The sequence below is a fragment of the Artemia sp. Qi Xiang Cuo genome, chromosome 13, assembly GCF_049724085.1.
Source record: "Artemia sp. Qi Xiang Cuo chromosome 13, ASM4972408v1, whole genome shotgun sequence".
NCBI classification, from domain to species: domain Eukaryota; kingdom Metazoa; phylum Arthropoda; class Branchiopoda; order Anostraca; family Artemiidae; genus Artemia; species Artemia sp. Qi Xiang Cuo.
In genome coordinates this window covers 60,786,276-60,812,106 of record NC_142806.1, presented here as the reverse complement: position 1 = coordinate 60,812,106, position 25,831 = coordinate 60,786,276, and the positions used below count along the sequence as shown (strand labels likewise).

General features: G+C 35.4%; 1 protein-coding gene across 1 annotated transcript in view; it reads right to left on the bottom strand.

The window, feature by feature from the left end:
- Positions 1-398: 398 nt before the first annotated feature.
- The window catches only part of LOC148945506 (dolichyl-diphosphooligosaccharide--protein glycosyltransferase subunit STT3A-like), a 43,234-nt gene continuing 17,801 nt past the window's right edge, over positions 399-25,831 (bottom strand). The window contains exons 5-9 of the mRNA XM_089099503.1: positions 21,125-21,322; positions 17,616-17,804; positions 14,807-15,026; positions 3,799-3,987; positions 399-633 (exon numbers count right to left, since the gene is read on the bottom strand). Of these exons, the coding sequence (XP_088955629.1) occupies positions 488-633; positions 3,799-3,987; positions 14,807-15,026; positions 17,616-17,804; positions 21,125-21,322 (942 nt within the window). The 3' untranslated portion in view covers positions 399-487. The remainder of the gene's footprint in view (positions 634-3,798; positions 3,988-14,806; positions 15,027-17,615; positions 17,805-21,124; positions 21,323-25,831) is intronic.

Sequence of the window (25,831 nt, the reverse complement as noted above, 5' to 3'; positions counted from 1 at the left end):
AATGGTCAAAAAGTACAATTTCAGGCAATTTACCATCCTTTATCCCTAAAACACGACCTTGCCATCTTAACTTTTGTTCCCTATAGCCCTAGAAAATGGGACGATGCTACCGTTATATTGCAGGGTTTAAATCGAAACCTACAATATAACACCTTAGTACTTATGCAAAAATTGAATAAAAATAAACGCATAAACATACCTTGCAAACAATATTTGTTGCCAATAGCAATTTTATATCTACTTGATTATAAAAACAAATTTTTAATAACGTATCCCATGAAAAAGGGAATGCACCCCCCCCCGCACAAATCCATGTATTTTTCAGATAAAATAAAAACAATTGATGAAAACCCTTCATGTTTAATTTAAAAATAAAAGAATAAAAAAGAAAGACAAAACCTGAAAAATAGCATCAGCTTTATTATAATCAGGACAAAACTTCAATCAGCAAAAATGAATCACTGGTAAAAAAGAGCCCAGCCTCCAATTATACACCTCTATTTGGAAGAGGTTTCCTTCTATATATTCTCACAAGCCAGTGCTCAGTCGTATAAGCTTCTTCTAAGGTCGATAACTCAAAATCTTTGTTGCCAATTTCTGAATTTCGGACGCGATCGAAACCTGGTGGCCGTCCTGAAAATTGTCTTTTACTAATTAGAAATTCTAGCAATATTGTTCACAACAAGCTCAAAATTAAAAGAGGAAAAATCTTGAGATAGAGTTAAGTTATCAACATGCATATATTCCTTTCTCAAGCTGTGCTTTTTAAAGCATCGCCTATGAAATTATCATATTCTTGGCTAGCTGAATCACAATGCCAAGAACACAAGTCACCACAAAAGGAATATTAGCATTTCTGCTACCTGTAGCAGGGCAAAAACAGTTAAGATACTATATACAGTTTTAGATGGCGTTGGAATGATAGCTCAAATTAGCAAACGAGAAGAAACCACCAATGCAAAATAGTCGAAACGTAAAGAGTTGTGAATAATTTCTAGAGTAGACAGAAAAAATCTGGAAGTACATATTTCCTATTTTCAGGCTGTAATTTTCAAAGCACTATCTGTGAATATTTTATTGTTGGTACATGCTTTTCACCGCCATCCCGTTGTTAACTAACATTGTTTGGTAAAAATTATCTGTTAGCAAACAGAAACAAAAGTGGTAGCTAACAAAAATTCTTACCTAATAATGCTAAGACAACTTCTGATTGAGGGGGGCGGGGGAGGGGAGGAACATAAAAAGCATAAAAGCTGGGGGAAAAAACAGCACAGTCAACTATGCTAGGATGCCTTGAAGATATTTGTAGGAAATCAAAATACGAACTTAATAACTGAGAAATATTAGCAGTCATGTCAAGGTTTATAGCATAGAAAACACTTCCTGCTTTGCTGAATTATCAGTTCTTGAATTCGAACTACAAATTCTCCAGGAACGATTCAATTTGTTAGTAAAATTCTCCAATAGTATCAGCTAAAAAACTCTTATTAGCTTGCAGAAACGCTATTGTTTGCTAATAAATTTTGTTGGAATGGTGGGAACCGGAATATATGAATGGTTACGTCACATATGTGGATTACGATCCCCCGAACACAAGTCCCTCAGAAAGAAATATTGCCGCTAGTTTCTTTTGGTCTTTACCACCCAAAACATGGCGACAACCTCCCCCCCCCCTCCCAGAGAGAACTGTACATTTGGCTAAATGGTTAATATATAATTTTCCTCTCTTCTAAACAAAAAAAGAAAACAAAGAAAGAAAATCAGCTGTATAGGATGTATTCTACTAAATAGTCTCCCAATGTTTAACCCGACCGGCGGTCACTCGGCCCCACAGTGCCACAAGGGCCACTCGACCTAATGAAACAAGATATTATCTTATTCTAAACAATAAAATCAGACTAGATTCTTCATGTTTTAAGCAATAACTAGGATTCAAACTAATTTGCAAGTGGTCAGGATCTCGACTATGCAAGATCATTTTGGTGTTCTCCCTTAATCTTACTGTCAACACGATATGACCTGTTACCAGTATTCTCTCCTCTCTCATTCTCAACCTCTGTCACATAAATTATTAACAAAATACAAACATTAGCCTCAAAGATCTATATCATAAATTAATTCCACAGTTACATAGACACCCATATCCGAGTCCAATTAAAAAAGAAAAAAAAAGAATATCTCTATCTCTGGCACAAAATAGGAGAGGTTAAATAGTTTTTCCAAAACTTCTCGGAAAGTGTTTTTTTTTATGCTGTTTATTTGGATCTCTTATCCAAACTCTTCAAGCTATGATAAGACCACCCGTTCAATTTTAATTAGTTGGGCCAAACAAACTAATAAAAGTTTATAATGGACGAGATACAGTGATAATTTAATGTATCGTGTCGCCTTAAACGGGGGCGTAATTTGCTATGGGGAAGGGGGGAAACTCCCCCCTCCAAACCCAAGTTTGACCCCCCCCCCAAGCTGAAATTAGTTTCTGCAAAACAATCTTGTCAAAATGACTCGTTTTTCAGTTTTGACTGCCATTTTCACTTGACTTGGGAAAATTGGTTCCAACTTCTCCCCCCCCCCTGCCGAGGATTTTGACGAAATTACGCCACTGGGCTTAAGTTTTAGGTTAATTTTGGTGCAGGATAGGAATTTGTAATTTCCCCCAATAAGCAGGGTAATCGTACTGATCCAAGGTTGTCGTTCTATGTTCCGGTAAAATTGATGTAGTCAATAGTGCGCCTAGATACGTACACAGGAGTAGTTAATTCTTTTTTGAGGGGACGGGGTGGCATCGAAAAAACAAGGTTAGCAAGACCCTATCGAGGGGGTTTGACCCCCCCCCCAGAATTGTTTGTCCGACTCGTAAGAACGAAAGAATTTGTACATAAACAATTTTTTATGCGCTTTTTAGAGTTTTTTGTAACAACCAACCCCCCCCCCCCCCCGAACAAAAATCCTGGATACTACCTTGATGGCGAGTAGTTCAATCACATGGGAAATATGAAGAATTATAGGAAAATACCTATAGCATAAACTAAGGTGAGGATCCTGACAGATTTACATTATTAGTTATCAGAATGGTATAGGTCTTTTATCTATAAGTAACAACCTAATTTGATTGTAATCAAACCAGAAAAAAGTCACCTCCTTCTGAATAATTTTTTTTCTCCAGAAACTACAAAGATGCAACCAGTTTTACCGACGCTTAAACAGTATTGGGTGCTAAACCTTTGGATTAAATAAGGAAAAAAAAAACAGTTGAGTTTAAATAATGTTGCCGTTTGTCAATACCTCCTTCAGTACACTAGACAAATATATCTAACAACAAAACACACTTAAGAAGGACCTGTCAGGCCTGGGCCACTATTAACACGAAGATTGTACAATTTTTTTCACCAATTACGTTTTTTTTAATCTTTGCTTCAAGACAAGAAAAGAAGTAGATTTTAGGTGAAAATTTCAATGGGAATTCCTTTAGATTAATCTTTGAGAGAATCCTTATTTTTTGTACATATACATACAGAATGTTACTCAAGTTTTACTATAAACTACATGATGGAAGTGGTGATTGCTCAGTATACATTCAGCCCCCCCCCCCTCTACTTTAAAAAAATACATTTGAGCAACCTCTTTACTACGTAATCTAAATTTGACTGTGAGCAAAAGATGTCATGAAACCATGCCACTGTCATGATTAAAACGTAAAAACACAACACAAGGTAATTTATCGTGTTCTAAGGTGTATTTTCGAGAATAAAGTGAAAAAATGTTATTCAAGCCGGAAAAAAAAAGTAAAAAGGTTACCTCCTTCAGTATACATGCTGCCAAACTTGTAATAGCATAATTTGTACATAAGGGAATTAAGCATTGTTGAAGAGCCCTCTCTGTCTATTCTGAATTCACCAGTTGGTGTATAATAGTCACTTTCTTTAATATGTTTGCCAGTATCAGTTGAACCACCAATCCGAACCATCCATAGGAACTTATTGATATCTGGAACAAAGAGTACAGGAAACTGACAAAAGAAGAAGATCAAGTTGATCGAGCAAAACACAAATGTCATCTGACATTACATAGCAAAAGTTTATACCTTATTGTCAAGCCCGAATTTAAATACAAGCTATATCTATTTTTAGGACATTTATTTAGTTTTATTTTAGATTCGGTCGAAAGAAGAAGAACAACTTTTGCAAAAACGGCATACTAGGTTGTTGTCTATTTTTTTTTAATTAATCCATTTTGCGCATAATAACAAACCCCTAATACTATATCAATGGTTATATTCAATACTTGAAAGAAAACAAAACAATTTATTTCCCTAAAATTTTAGGTTGTGCCCAAAGAACTTGAGCCTTGAACTGAAACCCAAATTTTAATAGATCAAAGTTAAGCTTATTTAGAATTTCTAACTCTGTTTTACAACACTGCATTACACTAGCAGCTTTTAATCCTTTAAAGAAGCTTTTAAAAGCCCAGGTTAAAGTTCATTAGTTTACTCTCTAATGAATTTCCGATACTTGGTGTACAATCTGACAACGCTGACTGCCTACTTAACCTGCAATTAGGCGTTGGGAAACACTGCGTTGTTAGTGGCCCGAGTAGCTTTAAATACTAATAGGCCAGAGATAAAGCACCATAGTTTCCTCTCTAATGAGTTTCTAATACTCAATCTGCAATTAGGAGTTAGGCAACACTGCCTTGTTAGTGGCCCGAGTAGCTTTTAATTCTAACAGACCCAAGCTAAAGCACCATAGTTTCCTCTCTAATGAGTTTCCAATACTCAGTCTGCAATTAGGAGTTAGGCAACACTCCCTTATTAGTGGTCCTAGTAGCTTTTAATCCTAATAGGGCAAAATCAAATCACCGAAGTTTAATCTTTAATGAGCTTCCCATATTTGATCTGCAATTAATTATTACAGGAAACATAACATTGCATCACAAAAAAAAAAAAATTGAAGAGTTTTAGATCGGAGACACAACCAGAGGGGGAGGAGAAGGGAGTTAAAATAGAATTAATTTGGCGGATCAGTGACAATACAGGGCAGAACAATAAACCATTCACATAGACAACATATTCGTGAGCACGATTCAGACAAAATAGAACCTACACTTTAACTAATTTCTGGAAAAAGATAGAGCCAAAGAGGCCGGGCTAAATTGACTTGGCTAAAGAGACTTCAACTAATTTATGGGAAAAAGATAGGGCCAAAGAGGCTGGTCTAGAAAATGTTATCCACCAATTAGATGACTCTTTTTTTTATTTCCTCTGATGAATGGACTCAAAATGAATGAATACCTTCTGAAGACTCATCTTCTTCTTTGTTATTATGTTTATTGGTGTAATTCCTCTAAAACAACTTTTATTAGTAAATCCACGCAAAAAATCACGCATAGAAGCATCAAAAATTAAAATACACAAGAACATCAAGTTCAAAAGTGACAAAAAAAATAAACAAGAGCTTTGAGCTACCTACAGGGTTTTGTTTTTGGAGTGTATTATAGCAGGTGTTTTCACAGTTGCCACTGAAACACAAAGGTCTTGATATTTGGAATTCATAAGTATTTAAAGCAGGCCTTAAAGTACGACCCAGGAGTAGAGGCGGTAAAAGGCAGGAGTAGAGAAGTAAAAAGAGGCGGTAGCTCTTTTTACTTCTTAAAACTTACTTGATTTAAAGATAATCTCAAATAGTCTGTCAAAGCCAGCCGATATTGTGTTGCCTTTTATTATAAATACATTCTTAGACCACACTGGCTATACATGACAAATGCAACTCAGAGAGGAGAGAAACTAACAAAATGAAAAATAAAACTTCGTAACTTCGAAAGGTTAGATTTTCGTTTTTTTTGTCTTCTTTTTTTTTGCTTAGCACTGAGGACGACTTGGCGGAGGCACTTGCCCTGATTTTTAGGGGCCCCAAAAATTTCAAATAAATAATTTAATAGTTATAATCATTAATTTTTATTGAAATAAAATAGAGGGCCTTATTTAAAGCAGGCCTTAAAAGGCCTTTTACTTTTTGTCCTCAATCCGTTAAGAACGCATGCTCAAGCACAATGGTGATTGGAGTGGAGTAAAAAGTGTTTTTTACACTATAAGACAATTCGTTGTCTTACTGACACGCACTACAGCTTATGCAGCCTACTGTTAAAAGGCATAACAGGAGGATGAATGCGTAAAAATTATTAGCGTAACAAAATGCGTAATAAAAAGATTAGCTTTAAGTTTCCCGAAAAGAACAGATAAGAAATAGATGGATAATGTCAATTATGTTAGTAGATACGCATTGCTGACCTACTCTTTATTCAAAATTACTTTACGTTATTCACAAGAGCGGATCCAGGATTTTTGTTCGGGGGGGGGGGGGGGTACTAATTTTCGACTCGGTTTTCGACTAATTTTACTAATTTTTACTAATTATCGACTCGGTCAAAAATTTCGGGGGGGGGGGTGGTTCAAACCGGCTAACCCCCCCCCCCTGGATACGGCCTTGGTTATTCATCTTTGCTACAGAGACCAGAATACTGAGTAGCTGCGTTTATGGTTAATAATACCACGCATAACTGCCTTGAAACAAAACATGTATCCACTATTTTTCTAATTTTTCTTTTTGGTTCGCGGCCGTTTAGCTCTGATCCAAGTTGAGATGGGTAGGCTTATAATGCATCAATTCCGTCTAAACTCAATTGGTGCAAAGGTCTTAGCCAGTTGAGCTTAGGTTGAGTTAGGTTGAGCTTTGTTGAGTTTCACCGAGTAAAGTTTTCATTGGGTTGAGTTTCTCCAGGTTGAATTTTGCGGATTGAGCCTACAAGTTCAATTTTTGAAAAAAACTTAAATAAAACACCAACTGCTCGATTAGAGGGAATATGGATACTCTCGAAAAGGTTAGCGTGAATTACTATGATAAAGTTAAAAATATATATTCAATTTCTTCAAAACCCGAAAAACAAAGAAGAATTTATTTGTATATTAGGGGAATTGAGGGGGAATCTAAAATAAAATGAGGGAGTTTCCTACCCCTCAATTTTTAATAGCTCGATATAAAAGCAACAACAAAAAATTAAATCCATTAGTTTATGTTGATGTACTATTCTCAATTTTTACCAGAAATTAATTATCCAAATTGCAAATTTGAAGTATAATAATCGACGAGAAGTTGCGATAATTGGATTAAAAATTGGTGTTACATTTGTTTACTGAGCTTACAAAATCCTAATGATCAGTCTGGAAGGTTGTATCTCAACATTTTTTTTTTTTTTTTTTTTTTTTTTGCACTTGTCTATCTATTTTAATGAGGCTTAATTTATGGCCCACAACGTAAACAAAGACTATTTTTGGTTTTTGTCCATTTACTGTTATCAGCTATAACCAGAGTGGTTATATTTCCAATTTCTATGGGGGGGGGGGTCAAACTCGTAATTTGTTTCTAATAAAAATACCAAAAAAGCATTTTTCAATGAGAATATTCCCAAAAAAAGTTGACACACGTCATTTCTACGTATTGACACCACCGGAGAGATCCAATTGTAGACGTAGGCTTTATATTCCTTGTACCATTTTTGAAGTTGATTTTCAGCAGTCGTGCCATATTTTGCGATCATTCTATAGCTGAGATTCAGCTTTATCCAGCTACCCAATTGTATTTTGTGAAATTTGCTTCGCATTTTAAAAATTCAAAAATACGTTGACAATAGGCGAATAACATGCAAATATATATATATATATATATATATATATATATATATATATATATATATATATATATATATATATTTAAATTCTGGCTGGGTGAATGAATACACCTAAACTGATAAATTCTTATGATACAAGTATCTTGTGCTTCCTATACAAGTTATAGTTACAGGCTTGTCACAAAATTGTATGTCTTTTCGTAGAATCACAAAATTTTCCGATTTTTAAAGCAAGTTTATATCATTTTGTAAGAAAAGGCCTCAGCAGAATCATAATAATGGCTAGCTGAACGGATAGATCTGAAACTAATAAATCTAATGGTATGAGTAGCTTGTCCATTCGATGCAAGTTACAGCAGTAGGCTTGTTATATATATATATATATGAAAAACGAAAGCATAATTGCATTTTTTCGAGGGAACCAACACCTTGCCTTTGGGAACCTGCATCCCGAAATTTAATTTTTTATTTGATATAAGTCTAATCTAATTCTAAACCCTATTGCAGCTTCGGAGACATAAAAGAAGAAAAAGAAGAAAGAGTCCAAGTACAGCTTAAACACCAGCAAAGCTATAATAAGTTAGTTGGCAAAAATGTCCAATACATAGTCGAAGAGAAGAATAAAAGAAAAAGATGAAAAACGGAAGAAGAAGAAAGGAGTCTAAGTACGGCTAACGCACATTGAGAGCAATAGCCAGTTTGTTCGCCAAAAATGTCCAATACATAGTCGAAGAAAAGAAGAAGAAGAAGAATAAAAGAAAAAGATGAAAAACGGAAGAAGAAGAAAGGAGTCTAAGTACGGCTAACGCACATTGAGAGCAATAGCCAGTTTGTTCGCCAAAAATGTCCAATACATAGTCGAAGAAAAGAAGAAGAAGAAGAATAAAAGAAAAAGATGAAAAACGGAAAAAGAAGAAAGGAGTCTAAGTACGGCTAACACACATTGAGAGCAATAGCCAGTTTGTTGGCCAAAAATGTCCAATACATAGTCGAAGAAAAGAAGAAGTAGAAGAATAAAAGAAAAAGATGAAAAACGGAAGAAGAAGAAGAAAGGAGTCTAAGTACGGCTAACACACATTGAGAGCAATAGCCAGTTTGTTGGCCAAAAATGTCCAATACATAGTCGAAGAAAAGAAGAAGAAGAAGAACAAAAGAAAAAGATGAAAAACGGAAGAAGAAGAAAGGAGTCTAAGTACGGCTAACACACATTGAGAGCAATAGCCAGATTGTTCGACAAAAATGTCCAATACATAGTCGAAGAAAAGAAGAAGAAGAAGAATAAAAGAAAAAGATGAAAAACGGAAGAAGAAGAAAGGAGTCTAAGTACGGCTAACACACATTGAGAGCAATAGCCAGTTTGTTGGCAAAAAATTTCCAATACATAGTCGAAGAAAAGAAGAAGAAGAACAATAAAACAAAAAGATGAAAAACGGAAGAAGAAGAAAGGAGTCTAAGTACGGCTAACACACATTGAGAGCAATAGCCAGTTTGTTCGCCAAAAATGTCCAATACATAGTCGAAGAAAAGAAGAAGAAGAAGAATAAAAGAAAAAGATGAAAAACGGAAAAAGAAGAAAGGAGTCTAAGTACGTCTAACGCACATTGAGATCATTAGCCAGTTTGTTCGCCAAAAATGTCCAATACATATTCGAATACAAGAAGAAGTAGAAGAACACAATAAAAAGATGAAAACCGGAAATAGAAGAATGGAGTCTAAGTACGGCTAACGCACATTGAGAGCAATAGCCAGTTTGTTCGCCAAAAATGTACAATACATAGTCGATGAAAAGAAGAAGAAAAATAAAAGAAAAAGATGAAAAACGGATGAAGAAGAAAGGAGTCTAAGTACGGCAAACACACATTTAGAGCAATAGCCAGTTTGTTCGCCAAAAATGTCCAATACATAGTCGAAGAAAAGAAGAAGAAGAAGAAGAATAAAAGAAAAAGATGAAAAACGGAAGAAGAAGAAGAAAGAGTCTAAGATCGGCTGACAATACCCCAATTAATTCATCTAAATGGAACCCAAAACAATCTCCAGCAAAAATAGTAGTATATAATGTTCGCCTAGCAAGACCAATTCAGGAGTTAAAAGAAGGTCTCTCAGATAGGGCTGGTAATGCAATCCCTGTACAAGATGTCACTCAACTGGGTAAACACAACTCTAATGGATTAAAAACAAGTAGATCTTTCTTATTTACACTGAAGGAAAAAATTAATATCCCAGAAAAGTTATTCCTATTTGGGCAAATTAAACCGCACAAGGAATACAAGCCAAAGTCTATCCAGTGTCAGAAGTGTCTGAAACTGGGACACACAACAAATAAATGCAATGAAATTCTCCTAGCCTGTAGTAATTGTTAAGGCTCCCATCCTAAAGAGTTGACAACTTGCAACAACACTCAGCCTACATGTATCAATTGTAAAGGCCCACATGAATCCACCAACAAATCACAATGCCCTGCATGTAAGAAAAGAGCACTAACACTCCAAATAGTAACAGAGAAGGCCATTCCATACCCTTTTGCAGCTATGGAACCAAATGCTGCCCAATCACACCAAATAAAACCTATATTGAAATCAAATAAAACTCCCAAGTCAAACACTCCCAATGCATCAAGCACTCCTTACAAAACACCATCCTTTAAGCCCCCTAGCTCACATCTCTATCAGAAAGAATCACCAAGCCAACAAGCCTCCTTGCCTAGTGAGATGAGGTCAGCCTGGTACCCCCTCCCAACAAGAAACAAACCAGAAACACTACCAGGAATTAATCCCTTAACTGACAAACTGGATGCACAACCAAACATGCAAACCCCAAATATATGTTTATTCATTCTAAACTGCAATGCAGTTCAGGCCATGAATATACAACAACAACAGAAAACAAAAATCATTGCCGAATTTGCAAAAATCTACATACCTAATCATATGACTATTCAAGCAAAAAAGATCTTGCTTTACTGTTAACAAAGCTGATCATTGATACACTGTCACATCAAAAGTAAATCAACAACACAACACATATCAATACTCCAGTGGAACGTAAGATCACTTACAGAAAATAAGTTAAATGAACGAATATCATTTATAAATAATAATTCCATCAATATTGCGTGCCTCCAGAAAACTCATTTAACCCAAAATCAACAAATTAAGTCTCTGGGATACACTATCCTGAGAAAGGATAGATCATCAGAGAGAAAAGGAGGTGGAGTAGCTTTAATAGCTAAAAATAACATAAATTTCTGTGGTATCAACTTTCCAGATTTTGTAAATGATGTTGATGCAATTGGTATCAGTGTTTGGTTGAATAATAGAAAAACTTACATATTAAGCTTTTATAACCCTAATGGCCGAACTACGGATGCCATGGATTTCTTCAGCTATATAAATGATTCTAATATGTTGAAAAATATCATTATTTGGGGAGACTTTAATGCCCACAGCCTTTTGTGGGGAATAAACCAGCAAATACAGCTGATAAGTTCATTGAGCGTATGACTTTAAATAATAACGAATTAGCTGTTGCTACCCCTCCAAATCTGAATACATATTTCAACCCCAAAAGTGGCAGTTTCTCTACAATTGACCTACAAATTGTATCTTTAAATATCCTGAATAAGACTTGTATACATAAAATTGATATTCTATGTACTGACAACTTTGCCATAGTTTGTTTCCTAAACGAACCTGCCGAAACCCTATCACATACCTCCAAATATATCAACACTAAAGCAAATCCGCCTATGTTTCATAATAAGCTAAATGATAAAATTACAAGTTTCACCCAAAATTCATGCATTTCAAACGCAACAGCTGACACACATGCTGAAGTTTTGACATCTTTACTAATAAATACAGCTAATCATACTATCCCCAGGACAACACCCAGGAAAACATTCCCTAAACATATTCCCAAAGCATGGTGTACAAATGAGTGCCAAAATAAATGGAAAACAAAAAAGGCAGCTAAGAAAACATTCTTAAACAAACCATCACCTACTACATATTTAAAAAAATTACAAGCAGAATCTAATCTAAAAAGGACCATAATAAATGCTAAATATACCTACTGGAATAATTTTGCAAATAATATCTCCAGAGAAACACATGAGCCAATTACACATAAAGTCATAAGCCATATCTGTGGGAAACAGACTTCCACCAATTCACTCTTGTATGAGCTTCTACATAATAATGCCCTCTATGAAAAAAGCTAGGCTATTTGCTGCTCTTTTTGTTAATAAGTTTGCATCCAATACTTGTAACAAAATGCCTTCAGTTCCCTTTAACCCAAGTTATCAACTTTTTCCGGGATCCGAGTATATAACGAGGCCATTATGAATCCCGAAATCGAATAATGCAAATCATCATTTTAGGCCAAAAACTAGGGGCAGCGAAGGCAAAATACACCCTACATGGATAAAGAATCTCACCCCTTCTTACAAACAGGAACTTCTAAATTGTTATAATCATGCTTGGCTTCATCTATGTTCCCCAATATCTGGAAATGTTCGTCCCTCCTACCAATCCTAAAGAAAAATAAACCCAAAAATAACCCTGAGTCTTATAGGTCCATAATGATTACTCTTGTGATGGGGAAAATAATGGAGAAAATGATATATTACCGACTCCTCTGGTTTGTTGAAAAAAACAATATGATCCCTCACACTCAAACTGGCTTCTGGAAACACCATTCCTCAACAGATGCTTTCATATTATTAAAAAATGCAATAAATGAATCATTCTCAAAAAACAATGTCCTAGTTGCAGCTTTCCTAGATTTTGAAGGGGCATATGACAATGTGAACCACCAAATCCTTTTAATTAAACTTGCAAACCTTGGACTACCCCCCAAGCTAGTATCTTTTATAAAATCTTTCATAGAATTGCGAAGTTTCATTGTTTGTGTAGGTTCAGCCTCTTCACCCGAAAAGACAATAACCAAAGGCCTTCCTCAGGGAGCAGTCCCCAGCTGCCTCCTCTTTGCCATATATCTCTGGGACATGAACCTTCCCCATACGAATTTACAATATGCTGAGGATCTGGTACTATGGCCATCCGGCAGCACCTTTGAGAATGCACAGGCAAAACTGCTACAATCACTCTCCCGATTTGAAAAATTCTCTCGACATTCAGATTTACCCATTGCACCTACCAAGTCAAGACTAATCCAACGTCAACGAAAGTGAAATTATGTTAATGTAAGACTAACTCTAAATGGAACAACTATCCCAGAAGATAATCATATTAATTACCGAGGTCTCATGCTTGACCAAAAACTTAATTTCCACTTCCACATTTCAAAAACAATAAAAAAATGCTATAGAAAACAAATATACTAAAAAGACTTCTTTCTACACCCTGGGACTGTAAGGAGAAAACCTTACTCCAGTTTTATAAATCACATATAAGACCCCATATTGACTATGGGCTCATCATCTATGGTGCATGTGCAAAGACCCAGAAGCAAAAAATTGAAATAATACAAAACGATATAATACGTCTCATATTTGGTCTTAGGAAACCCACAACAACCAAGTTTCTGCTTATGGAGAGTGGATTAACAACAATAAGGGAGAGACGTAGCTTTCTCTTTATAAAACATCTTACAAAAATTGAATCAAATAGCTCATACACTCTAAATAATTGGTTAAGAAATCCAGCCATGTATAGAGGCATTGCAGATGAGTATGCCGATATTCAGAAGAAATTCCCTATACCCGCAAAGTCTATTGCACCTACTTTCCCCCAATCCCCTCCATGGAATTGGTCAATCCCCACAATAAATACTGATTTCTCAAAGTGGACTAAAGATTTAACCCCCAGCGATTTTGTCCAGAAAAAATTTGCTGAACTTAATACAATTACTTATAAAAACCATTTCCAAATCTTTGTTGATGGGCCCAAAATGAATGAGAAGGTAGCAAGTGGTGCCTTCCTTCCTCACCTGAATATTGCAATGGGTGAGAGATTGTATAATAATGTATCTATAATGTCTACAGAGTTAAATGCCATAATCATGGCATTAGAACACCTTATGGAAAATAAACCCTTGATTGCTAATTCTAATAATATTATAGTTTATTCTGACTCTTTATCAAGCCTTGAGTTGCTGTCTTCAGCTCCTCAGTATAAGCTGGATATTGACACTTATCATTGTCTTGGTATTATAGATAATCTTGCTTCAACTGGCATAAGAACTTATCTCCAGTATATTCCTAGCCACTCTAGTATAAGTGGTAATCATCAGGTTGATGAAATAGCAAAAAATGCTATAAATATTGACCAGCCAAGTGGGAGACCAATCCCCATTAGAGATATTTACCAATGGAGACTATCAAATATTATGTTTAATAAGAAAAATCCTACTCTTTCCCCCTTTCCCAATAAGTATTTTTCTAAAATTTATCATAGAATTCGTTCTGGAACAAATGAACTAAACTTTCTTGCATTCTCATATCAGTTTCCTAATTCAAGTGGTTCAGTTCCCCTGTCCCCTCTTTGCAGGTATTGTATTATGAATAATGAAACAATTGACCACTGCCTATTTGAATGTAATATGCTGACGTCTGCACAGCAAACTTTGCATTGTAAACTGTTAAAGTGCTTCAAACACCACAAAATGTCACTATCAGCCAAGAGCTCAGCCGACTATACCTGCACACAGAGCACAGAAATCGATATCTATCATCTTATATTTGAACTCCTTGAGTCGAAAGATTTACTGAAAGATATCTGAGAATATCTAATAAATAAGAGACAACCAAGCCAGTAGCTCTGTAGCCCACAGAGTGAAGCAAAAGGAAAAGGGCTAAATAGTATCAACTGAAAAGCCCGCCTGCTGTGAAATAGAAGAAGAAGAAGAAGAAGACACAATTTGATAGCTATGGCCAGTTTGCTCGCCAAAAATGTCCAATAAATAGTCGATGAAAAGAAGAAGAAGAAACAACGAAGAAAAGAAGACGAAATAAGAAGAAGAAAAAGAAGTCTATGTACAGCTTGCATTAGCACTACAGCCAGTTAGTCCACCGAAAAAGAACCAATACGTAGTCGAAAAAAAGAAGAATAAGAAGAGAAAAAGAAAAGAAGAAAAGGGGAAGAAGGAAGTACTGCTTACACACCATCAGAGCTATAGCCTGTTAGTCCACCAAAAATGACCAATACATAGTCGACATCTAGTTCTTGCATAATAAGGGAAGCATTCTCTTCTGAAGATGCCATTGCCTGTCCCACTCTCGATATATGCGTATTATTCCACGTGTTATTGTCCACAAGCACTGTTCTATTAGCCATTGAGGTTATCTGATAACCATAATCCCACCAAGACATAATCTTGGCATCCTAAATGGTGAAAAAATTGTAAAATTTAATGTTCAACCTATGAAAAGAACTAAATGTAAAAACTTCTGAAATTACAGTTTGTTTCTTTTATTCAGATTTACATAAATAGTTCTAAAAAGGATAGGTAATAGCAGCGGAAGAGGGGTATGAAATAACTAATTTAGATTGGCCTTAAGAGGCCCCCTTTCCATTGAAAAAACACAATTTTCGTGTTTTTGGAAAAACACGCTCCCCCCCCCCGTCAGAGTCAAACCCGACTATATCTAAGTTTAACTACATAAAGACTTCCTACTTTCTTGTTATGCTCTATTTTCATACAAGTGTATTTTGCTTAACTTTTTATTACTTTTTTATGCTTTTCAGAGATCAGACTTTCTTTTATTTAAATATAGGTTATATTTTGAATTTTATGTAAAAAAGGCTTAAAAAATATGTTGTATAAAAAACGGAACTTCCGATTTGCATATCAGATTTATTATGGTTGAAATGTCAGAAATATTTAATTCAATATATGAAACTATGTATTTAAAGCTTCGAATTATTTGCAAGGCAGTATTGGTAAATTTCTTTTAGTAAAAAGAAAAATACAAGACTACTTGAAGACTTATTAAACTAAGAAAAAAATATTTTTTTTCCAAAAACTAAGAAAAAAATATTACCATATGTAATTCATTTGTATCTTCAGATATAATTACATGTACAGAACTGAATTGTTTTGAAATTTACGTTGTCATTATAGTTACATTACGTTGCATTTGCAACGATTCGACGTGAAGTAACATTTTGAATAGGGTGTGGTTTTAGGCTCGGCTTGCTCGTTCTTCACATTTATTCCGATGAATTTACGCTATAAGTGCAAGACCAGTCCTGGTCATAAGGATACCTGTTAAGAAAACAATTAATACTTCCTAATATGCATTATAATCATATTTTCATATTTTCCAGGTTAACATATTTTCCAGGAAGAGAACATTTATCCTCACTATCTTCCTTGTTTTTCCAGTTTTTTAATCACATTTTTATTATGTCAAATCTCCAAGTCTTGAAAATCCTTTAAAACAAACACCCAAGAGCCATCTAGCTAATCTAACCTAACCAAACCTAGCCTAACCTAACTGAACCTAAATTTATCAATATTAGCCTATTTATATCTTTTCGGTAGATAACAATGAAGGTGTTTAACTTTCATATATAGAATATTTGAAAACGGATAAATGCAGTGAAATTTGTTTATTTTTCACAATTTTGTTAAAAAAATTGCACAACAGTGAATTAAGTGAGGATAAAGGTTTTCCCCCTGGAAAATATGTTAACTAGGATTATTATGCATATTATGAAGTAAGAATTGTTTTCTTAACATGTCTCCTTATGACCAGGACTAGTCATACACTTATTCCGAATTCACTTTGCCATTATTCCACTTCCCAATTACTTCCCACTATTTTGCTTAGCGCAAAATTTTCAGAAAGTTAGCAACATAGAGTTTTAAAAAATAAAGCTGTACGAAAATATAGAAGTAATTGGAGATTTTATATTACTGGACTTTTAAACATTCAATGTCAGCTATAAACTATAATTGAGCATATAAAAAAGAGAATATAAGAGAATAATATAAAAAGAAGATAATATAAAGAGAATATAAACTATTCTCAAAGAGAGGATCAGTAGAGCAATGCATGTTCGTTCACACTTTGATCCAGTGAAAAAAAAGCTGAATTACATGGAAAATGCAGGTTATATAGACAACCAAACAACATCACAATTTCAACCTGTAGGAGGGGGGGGGGATTAGCAATAATCTGAATTACATGGAAAATAAAGGTTATATAGACAACCAAAAACATCACAAATTCAGGGTGTGTGTGTGTGTATGGGGGAGGGGGGAGGAGGAGAAAAAAGCTGAATTACATAGAAAATGCAGGTTATACAGACAACTAAAAAACGTCACAATATCAGGGTGTATATGGGGAGGAGAAAAAAGCTGAATTACATGGAAAATACAGGTTATAGACAACCAAAAAACATCACAATTTCAGGGTCTATAGGGGGGGGGGGGAGAAAAATTATTAAATAGAGAGGCTCAATCTTCAGTGTTCAGATACTGAGCTACTACTTTAAAATGTATAAAATATTTACAGAAGTGATAATAATTTGATGAATCTGCAGTAAGGTTGTGAAGAGAAACAATTGATACTTCTGAATGAGTCAATCTATGAAGCTATATGTTTATATTTCTTTGTGAATATTTATCAAACAAATATTTATAATAAACATTCATCTGCTTTGATGATAGAAAACAAAATTAATCCACTTATTAAAGTTTTAATGAATAGTATTGCTAATTGTTTTTATTATTTATGTTTTTCTTGTATGAATATTTTGGAATTTTATGTATAAAAACAAAATAAATGTGCTTCCATTAAAAACAGCGTTTATCATGTAAATAAATTCTTTTCTTCGAAAGTTCGGTTTCAGGTAAAATTATTACCTCATCCCACCTCTACTGCTTATATAAATAAAAAAATAAAATTATAGTCAGAAAAACTAAGAAATATGATGATAGAATGAACAAAAGGGGAAAAAATTAACCTCAGGAGTATTCATTCTCAGCCAATAGTAAGCTTCTCGAAAATCATCAAAAATAATTCGTGAGCCATCATGACCTCTTGCGGGCAATACGATGCTGGGCGAGCTGTATGCTTCGTCTGCGACCCAAACACAATGTAGACTGTACAACAAAAACATGATCGAAAAAACTCCAATCATTCCCGTGGAAAACTGAAAAAAATAACAAATGGTATAAATTTGGGACCACTCCAGGTCATAAGGAGACACTTTAATAAAATAATTCTTACTTCATAATATAGAAAATAATCCTAGATAACATATTTTCCAGGGGGAGAGCCTTTATCCTCACTTCTTTCCTTTTTTTCCAACTTTGCAAAAAAAATACAAATTTTTGCTAAATGATATGCCATCCTATAAATTTTTTTATAGATTGCATTCATCCTGGCCGTTATGATGATATCCTTTAAGCAGATTAAATGATGCCGTAAATAATGTGGAGTGGTCGAAAATATAGACGAACGCCATCTATAAAAAAATTGTAAGATATTGGACATGGTAGATTTGGTATGTATTATATGTTCCTTTTTTAATATGTGTTTTTTTTAAATAATATATCATTTTCTAGTATTTGGGGAATCTGCATCTGAGCTCAGCAAAGAACATCCAAAAAACGTACACGAGGGGAAACTAGTGCTGAAAGAAAAAATCATGAAAAGTTCATTCACTTCTAAACAAAGCTAACGGCTTCTTTTCAGTGACAACCAATAGTTTTTATTTTAATGAAAGAAATAGTCATATTTGGCTTTCTGGCGAAATCGATATTTACTGATCATATCAGTCACGCACCTAGGGGAGAGGGCAATGATAAAAAACGATTTTATTTGATGGTTTGAATAAGAAGATAAAATAAAACTTAAGATTTGGGGGTGGGGGAGATCTAATCTGCCCCTCTTGTCTCGTTGCGTCCCTGGCTGACATCCGTTGTGTTCAAAATAAATACTTGAAACTGGTCCTAAATGTTGAAAAAAAAACAAGGGTTCTTAACCCTTGATTTTAACAAAATCAAGAGTGACAATCTGCCAAATTCCACTGGGGAAAAATTTGTTAATTTGTTAAGCTTTACATCATAAAAAAAGTGATTTCAACACTCTATTGTTCAATACAAACTAATTAACAATGCTAATTAACAAACTAATTAACAATGCTAACATGTTACAACCAATAGCATTAAAGAACCAATAATATTCTAAATCTAAATTATAATCAGCAAAAATTAAGAGCACTTATCAAAAAAAATATTCATAAAAGACTTGTGTCTAAATAAGGACAAAAAAAAAATATATAAAAAGTGCACCTCAATGTCACAAGGGCGTCTTATCAGACTAACTTCAACTACCCCGGATGTAATTTGCCATTTACAACAACAAATGCTTAACTGGCCAAGTGTTTCAAAAAGTTTTAATGCTCAGAACGCACATAATAGGGCAAAAGAAAACCACATAAATTTTGTTTTAGAGTAGAATGGTAGAGTAAGTACAGCTGAAGAGTAATGTAAGTAGGTTGAATCAGAGAAGCAACCGAAAGTATTTGTAGCAGCAGAAGTTCCACCTTTCGCATCAATCAGCAGACTTACCGGCCATCAGAAAAAGTTACAACCTGTCAAGTGTCATACCAACAGATTTGCAAACCACTTCGTGCCCCATTTCGTTACAGCATTTAATAAATGACCCTTTTCTTTTCTGTTTCCTTTGTAATTTTAAAAGTAGCATAATACAGCGTTTATTTTTTAGTACGAATTTATACGAATTTATAGTATTTTTTATACGAATTTAGATAAACGAATATAAATAGGAGCAAAATGTGTTATCAAACGGTGCGTGTTAACGAGCTGTAAGTAAGCAGCGACGTGACTCAATAATAATTGAAACTCTAAAAAACGGAATGCTGATATCAATAGCTGCATCAAAAGAATTCGCTTATCATGCAGATTCCAAATATATAAGATTCATTAGCTTTAGTGTTACCCATCAAAAGCTACGAGCCTGACAAATTTTGCCTGATTTTGAAAGAGCCAAGTCAAGAAATCTTAATGAAAACCACACCATCAGATTCAGCATATCAGATAACCCTGCTGAGGAGGTTTCAAGCTCCCATCTGTGAAAATGGTGATTTTTTTCGCCAGAAAGATTACGGATGCGTGTGTATTATTATTTTTTTCTTTGCAGGGGTTATCGTATCGAACCAATGGTCCTAGAAAATCGGGAAAGGGCTCATTCGAACGGAAATTAAAAGCTCTAGTGTCCTTTTTAAGTGACCAAAAGATTGGGGGGCAACTAGCCCCCCCCCTTCCACGCCTTTTTTTCTCCAAAGTCGTCCGATCCAAATCTCAAGATAACCATTTTGTTCAGTATAGTTGAAAGGGCAATAACTATGTCTTTGAAGATGACACGACCCTTCCATAGCCCCTAGAGAAATGTCTGTAAGTTATGACATTGCCCATTGTTTAAGCTTGGAAAGTATACAGATATTTTTAGGGGGTGGGATTTTTCTGCTGGGGAGATTTTCTAAGAAGAGAATTTTCCGTGGGAAGGAAGTTTCCGGGGGATGAGCTTTCCATGGAAACTTTAACACAGGGGGAATTTGACAGCATTCCTAGGCGATATTCTTTTTATTCATCTTACTTTCTCTTTGCCGACTCAGTTTCACATTTGGAGATGTTAAGGGAACTTTTCAGCGGATCGGAATTGTCTAGATGATCTTCCAGTAAAGGGAGGGGATTTTCCAAGGGAGGAATTCTCCATGGGGGAAATTTCTGCAGGAACAACTTTCCACTGGGGGGATTTAGGGATAAATTTTCCACGGAGGAGGATTTCCGGCATGATTTGAAAAACAATCAGATATTAAAGTCTTTTTCAAAATGAAAGTGTGCTAAGAATAATTTTTCAGGCAGGATCGTCAGTAAAATTTTCCGAGAGAACTTTCCTAGCAAAGGGGGGGGGGGTATTTTACGAGGAAGGAGCTTTCCAAGGAGCGATTTTCCGTGGGGGGAGGGAATTTTCCATGGAGGGGAGCCGGATTCCCCCGCATTACTTAAAAACGATCAGAAATTAAATAGTAAAAAAAACCTTTTTTTTCAGCGGAAAGTAAGGAGCAACATTAAAATTAAAACGAACCGAAATTATTTTGTATGTGAAAGGGTTGACCCCTCCCAAGCACCTCACTCTTTACGCTGAAGTTTGAGTTTTTGTGAGTAAAAGTTGAATTTGGGTTTAAAGTTTGAGGAGGGGGCAGCCTCCCTCATATACGTAATAAATTATGTTCGCTTTAAGTTTTAATTTTATTCCTTGCTGTTAGTTGAAAAAAAAAAATTTTTTACTTAATTTACTTAATTTACTTTTTTACTTAATTAATTTACTTAATTTACTTTTTTACTTAATTAATGTAAAAAAAAGGAGCCATGAACATTAACTTAACAGCCTCTTTCATCAAAATTTGAACTGCAACCATATTATCTATTAGAAAATATTTACCTTAGCATTAAAGTCGGTAGATATCTTATCCACAGCCGCTCGATCTTTTCTTCGTTCTTTGACAGCCCCGTCGGGACGGGTAGCCTGGGCTGAAGTTACGTATTTTTTACAATAAGTTGTAAGAAGGGTTGATGCAGAAATACCAGATAAGACACACATAATTGGAGCCAAAACCAGCATAAGACGAACCATAACACCCTAAAAGGAAAATACAGGTATAAAATACAAAAGAAAAAAGTAAGTTCAAATTACACGTATCTTTCTTAGTTTTCCGACCTTCAACCGTCTGACAACCCTGCTACAATATTGTAGCAGGTAAAAATATTCTGTTTTACCAATAAGAAATGGAAAGGTGGTTAAGAAAAATTAGGAGTGTCTCGCATACGGATTATTCTTGCCCCAGTTGAACTTAGGAATCGACGACATGGCTCACGATCTTGAAGAGTGCTTGCAGCTTTCTCGTTGGAGGTTCTTCAGGGCTTGATACCCCTGACATCCTGGGGATCACACGGACAACCGTTTAGGGTCAAAATATGTTACTGAAGAGGTGGGAGCAAGAATAAAGATATGGCTTTCTTTGGTTGGGCGGGGGGAGGGGAGAGGAGTTGTATTTACGCTATTTATTTTGTTTTGTGTACTTACGAATGCTACATTATATGGCATTGCTTGGCTTGTAATAGAGTATTTTAATTGTTCAGTTTACACAAACAATCAATAACGAGGGGAAAAATTATCACATTTGGCGGATTTTTAAAGGACATCCTTCGAGCAGAGATTTGGGACGTTTATAGACGGCAGCACATGGGGAAACGGAATATTTTAGCATAAAACCATGCGTTTAACGACTTATTTTATATCGACAAAAAGAACAGCTTTTCCCTTTAGGCAATCAACTACGAAACTTTTAGACAGTTTGGAGAAGAAAGGTGTAAGTAAACTCTTACAGAAAAGTTACGAAACTAACGCAAAACTATTTCACTTTTCCTTGCCACATTCAGAAGATAAGGAGGGACTTGGCAGGGGATCAAACCTAATTTTAAAGGGGGCAAGGAAAAGGATGAAAAGTACAAATTCATTATAAAATCTACATCAAAATTAGATACCGTCTAGCGCAAAATTAAGGGAAATGTCTGAGTTTCCTTCCAAAATAAGTTACAGTTGTCACAACAATTGCACCATGGTTTTTTAGTCACCTTATTTACAGAGATGCACTGACTTAATAAAATATAGGGAGACCAGCTATTATTTGGATACAATTTTGAAGTCACTTTCAGGTCAGAGACTACTGGACATCATTTTGCGTAATAATAAAGAAGCAACATTATTCAACTACACCAGTGGCGGATCCAACGGGGGGGGGGCGATCGCTCCCCATGGACGGGTTGTATTTTTTTTCGTTTTGTTTTACTGCACTTACGGAAGTCTGCATTAACGCATATTCTAACTACTGTAACTAGACTCTAAAACTTTTTTACATTACGTTCAATCAACTGTAGACAATCGAGGCGTGCGTCCTGAAAATCAGATCATTTGCCCCTTTTTTTCTGGGTTGGGTTGACAATGTATCCCAATCTTTGAATTTTCATTATTTTCTCGTGATAAATTCGTAGCCTTCTTCTTGGGAAAATTCACTTGCGACTAAATGAGATGTTGCATTACGATGTAAATTCTCTAGTTGCAAAAATTACGTTACTATTATAGTAAACGGCGTTATTGTAAACATTGCTTATAAATATTCAAAATATGGCTGAATATGTAAGCATGTAGATCAGCTTATTAGGTAAAAATATGTGGTACACTCATAGTAGGGTGTGTCCAATTCAATAAAGTCAACATAAATTGACCTATAAATGACTATATAGATGGTGCTGTAGGTTTAGATCCATTAACAGTTTAAATAAAGTCAACATAAATTGACCTATAAATTACTATATATATGGTGTTGTAGGTTTACATCCATTAACAGTTTAAATAAAGTCAACATAAATTGACCTATAAATGACTATATATATATGGTGTTGTAGGTTTAGATCCATTAACAGTTTAAATAAAGTCAACATAAATTGACCTATAAATGACTATATATATTTTGTTGTATGTTTAGATCCATTAAAAGTTTAAATAAATTCAACATAAATTGACCTATAAATGACTATATATATATGGTGTTGTAGGTTTAGATCCATTAACAGTTTAAATAAAGTCAACATAAATTGACCTATAAATGACTATATATATGGTGTTGTAGGTTTAAATCCATTAACAGTTTAAAAGCATGTATGAAGAAATCTCTTGAAGATTGGGCTAAAGTTTTCACATCTGTCAGTGGGTTTTAATTCAGTCCTAGTTTAATTTTCAAATTGAGGAGATTCACTTGTTTTCTTTCCAGTATTTCACAATTCAGTATTATGTAATTTCTGACACCACACTGGCTAATCATGATAAAACAAAAAAAGAGGATTATACAAGCCAATGAAAAATGTGGATTAAAATGCAAATATTTCGGTCAAAACCTCCGCTTGACCGTCATCAATGCAAGATAATAACATAAAAATTACTAATAGAAATCTAAGGATACTACTAACAAATTTCAAACCTTAAAACAAAGCCAAACTAAAGTTTAACGACTCTTTGTATGTAACGGTGAAAGGATAACCGAATAAAAAATACAGTTCTGAACGGGAATTCAATTTTTAAATTTATTCAAAGCATTTTTAAAAGCTAAACGCTTTCCAGGTAAAACATCATCACAGATTAGGTTAGGTTGCAAAATGGTTTTTTTTTTTTATATTTAGGTAAAAACGATCAGAATCAATTAGTTAAATGGGACTTAAATAGGTTTCTCCTGTGTCTCTATTGAGAGCTACCTTTCGGTGAATTTACTTTTTTTTTTTATCTCAACTGCCTCCCTGAATACTTGGATGAGACCTTTAACAGGGGCAATAATGGAGGTGTTATCGAATAAAGCGAAATAGTACGGGTTGTCATACACATATTGAGCCAAGGTGGAATCAAAAGTCTCAGGCCTTTGACATAGCTCTATAGCTTTGTCGATTGAGGACCTGTGTTCCAACAATCTCTCCCCCAATTGCTCGTGGGTTCTTCCAACATAGAAACAGCCGCAAGAACAGGGAACCCTATAAACACCACTGCCCAAAATAGGGTTCGTTTTATCTTTGCCACTGTTAAAATAGTTCTGAATTTTATTAGAATTTTTGAAGGTGACATTTAAGTTATGTTTTTTTTAGAATTCTTTGCAGTTTGTCACCTAATTTGGGAAAATAGGGCAAAACAGCAAAGACTTTCTTATCACCCACTAAAGCGATGATATCCGTTGGAGGTTGTGGAGATGATGAATCATTTTCTGCCTTTTTGTGTCTTTTTTCTATGATGGATTCCAGTAACTTGATGGTATATCCATTGCAAAAAAAATGTCATTCAGATAATTCAATCCTGGGATTATATGAGCTTTTGAACAAATTCTTATAGCACGGTCAACTAAAGATATAACTACTCCTCTTTTTACACAAGGAGCGTGGTTGGAAGAGAAATGCAAATACCTATATCAATCAAAAAATTGAATTCACATTCAGTATTGTATTTTTTATTCAGTTACCCTTTCACCGTTACATGGAAAGGATCGTCAAATTTTAGTTGTGCTTTGTTTTAAGGTTTGAAATTTTTTTTACCTTCGTAAAAAGCTTTTTTTACCTTCGTCGACTTCCGTGCTGCGTTCGACTCAGTGGACCGAGAAGCTCTTTGGCGGATTCTAGAATCGACAGGCCTCCCCGAAAAATACTGCAGACTCTTCAAAGCTCTACACCATGGGACGGAGAGCTGTGTTGAAGTGAACGGCCGCCGCAGCCCGTTCTTCCAAATCACGACAGGAGTGCGTCAAGGATGTGCAGTTGCCCCAGAGCTCTTCAATGTCATCATAGACTACGTTATGACAAGGACTACTTCATGTCTCAGCTTTGGACTCAAGTTTGGAGATCGTGTCATTACAGATGCTGATTTTGCAGATGACTTAGCCATTCTGGCGGACTCCATGGAGCAGTTGCTGGAAGCGCTTTGAATCCTACGAGAAGAGGCTGCCAAAGTAGGACTGCAGATAAACTGGACTAAAACGAAAATTATGGCCATTGACCCATCCTCTCCTGCCGCCAATCCTTCAGTTAGCCTGGATAGCACCACTAGCATCGAAGTTGTCCAAAGGTTCACCTACCTGGGCTCCATAATTTCTTCAGATGGCTCGCTTCTTTCTGAACTACAAGCGAGAATATCCAAAGCGTCTTCTGCCATGGGCAGACTGAACCGTCACCTCTGGCGAAAACCGAACATCAGTCACACAACGAAGCTGCGGATTTTCAACGCCCTCGTCGGCTCTGTGATGCTCTATGGAGCTGAGACGTGGCAAGCTTCAGCCGCAACCCTCAAGGCAATTGATGTCTTTCAGTCGAAGAGCCTGAGGAGGATCGAAGGTCTACGATGGTTCGACTTTGTCAGCAATGAGAAGCTGCTGCAGCTCACCAAGCAGTCTCGGTTTTCGACCCAAGCAGCCGAGCGAACACTACGATGGTTCGGACACCTACTTCGAATGCCTCCACACATACCTGCAAAAACAATCCATGACTTTAACCCTGTCAAAGCCGGTTGGGAGTGACCTCGTGGACGACCGAAGAAACGATGGTCTGACAGCCTGTCCGA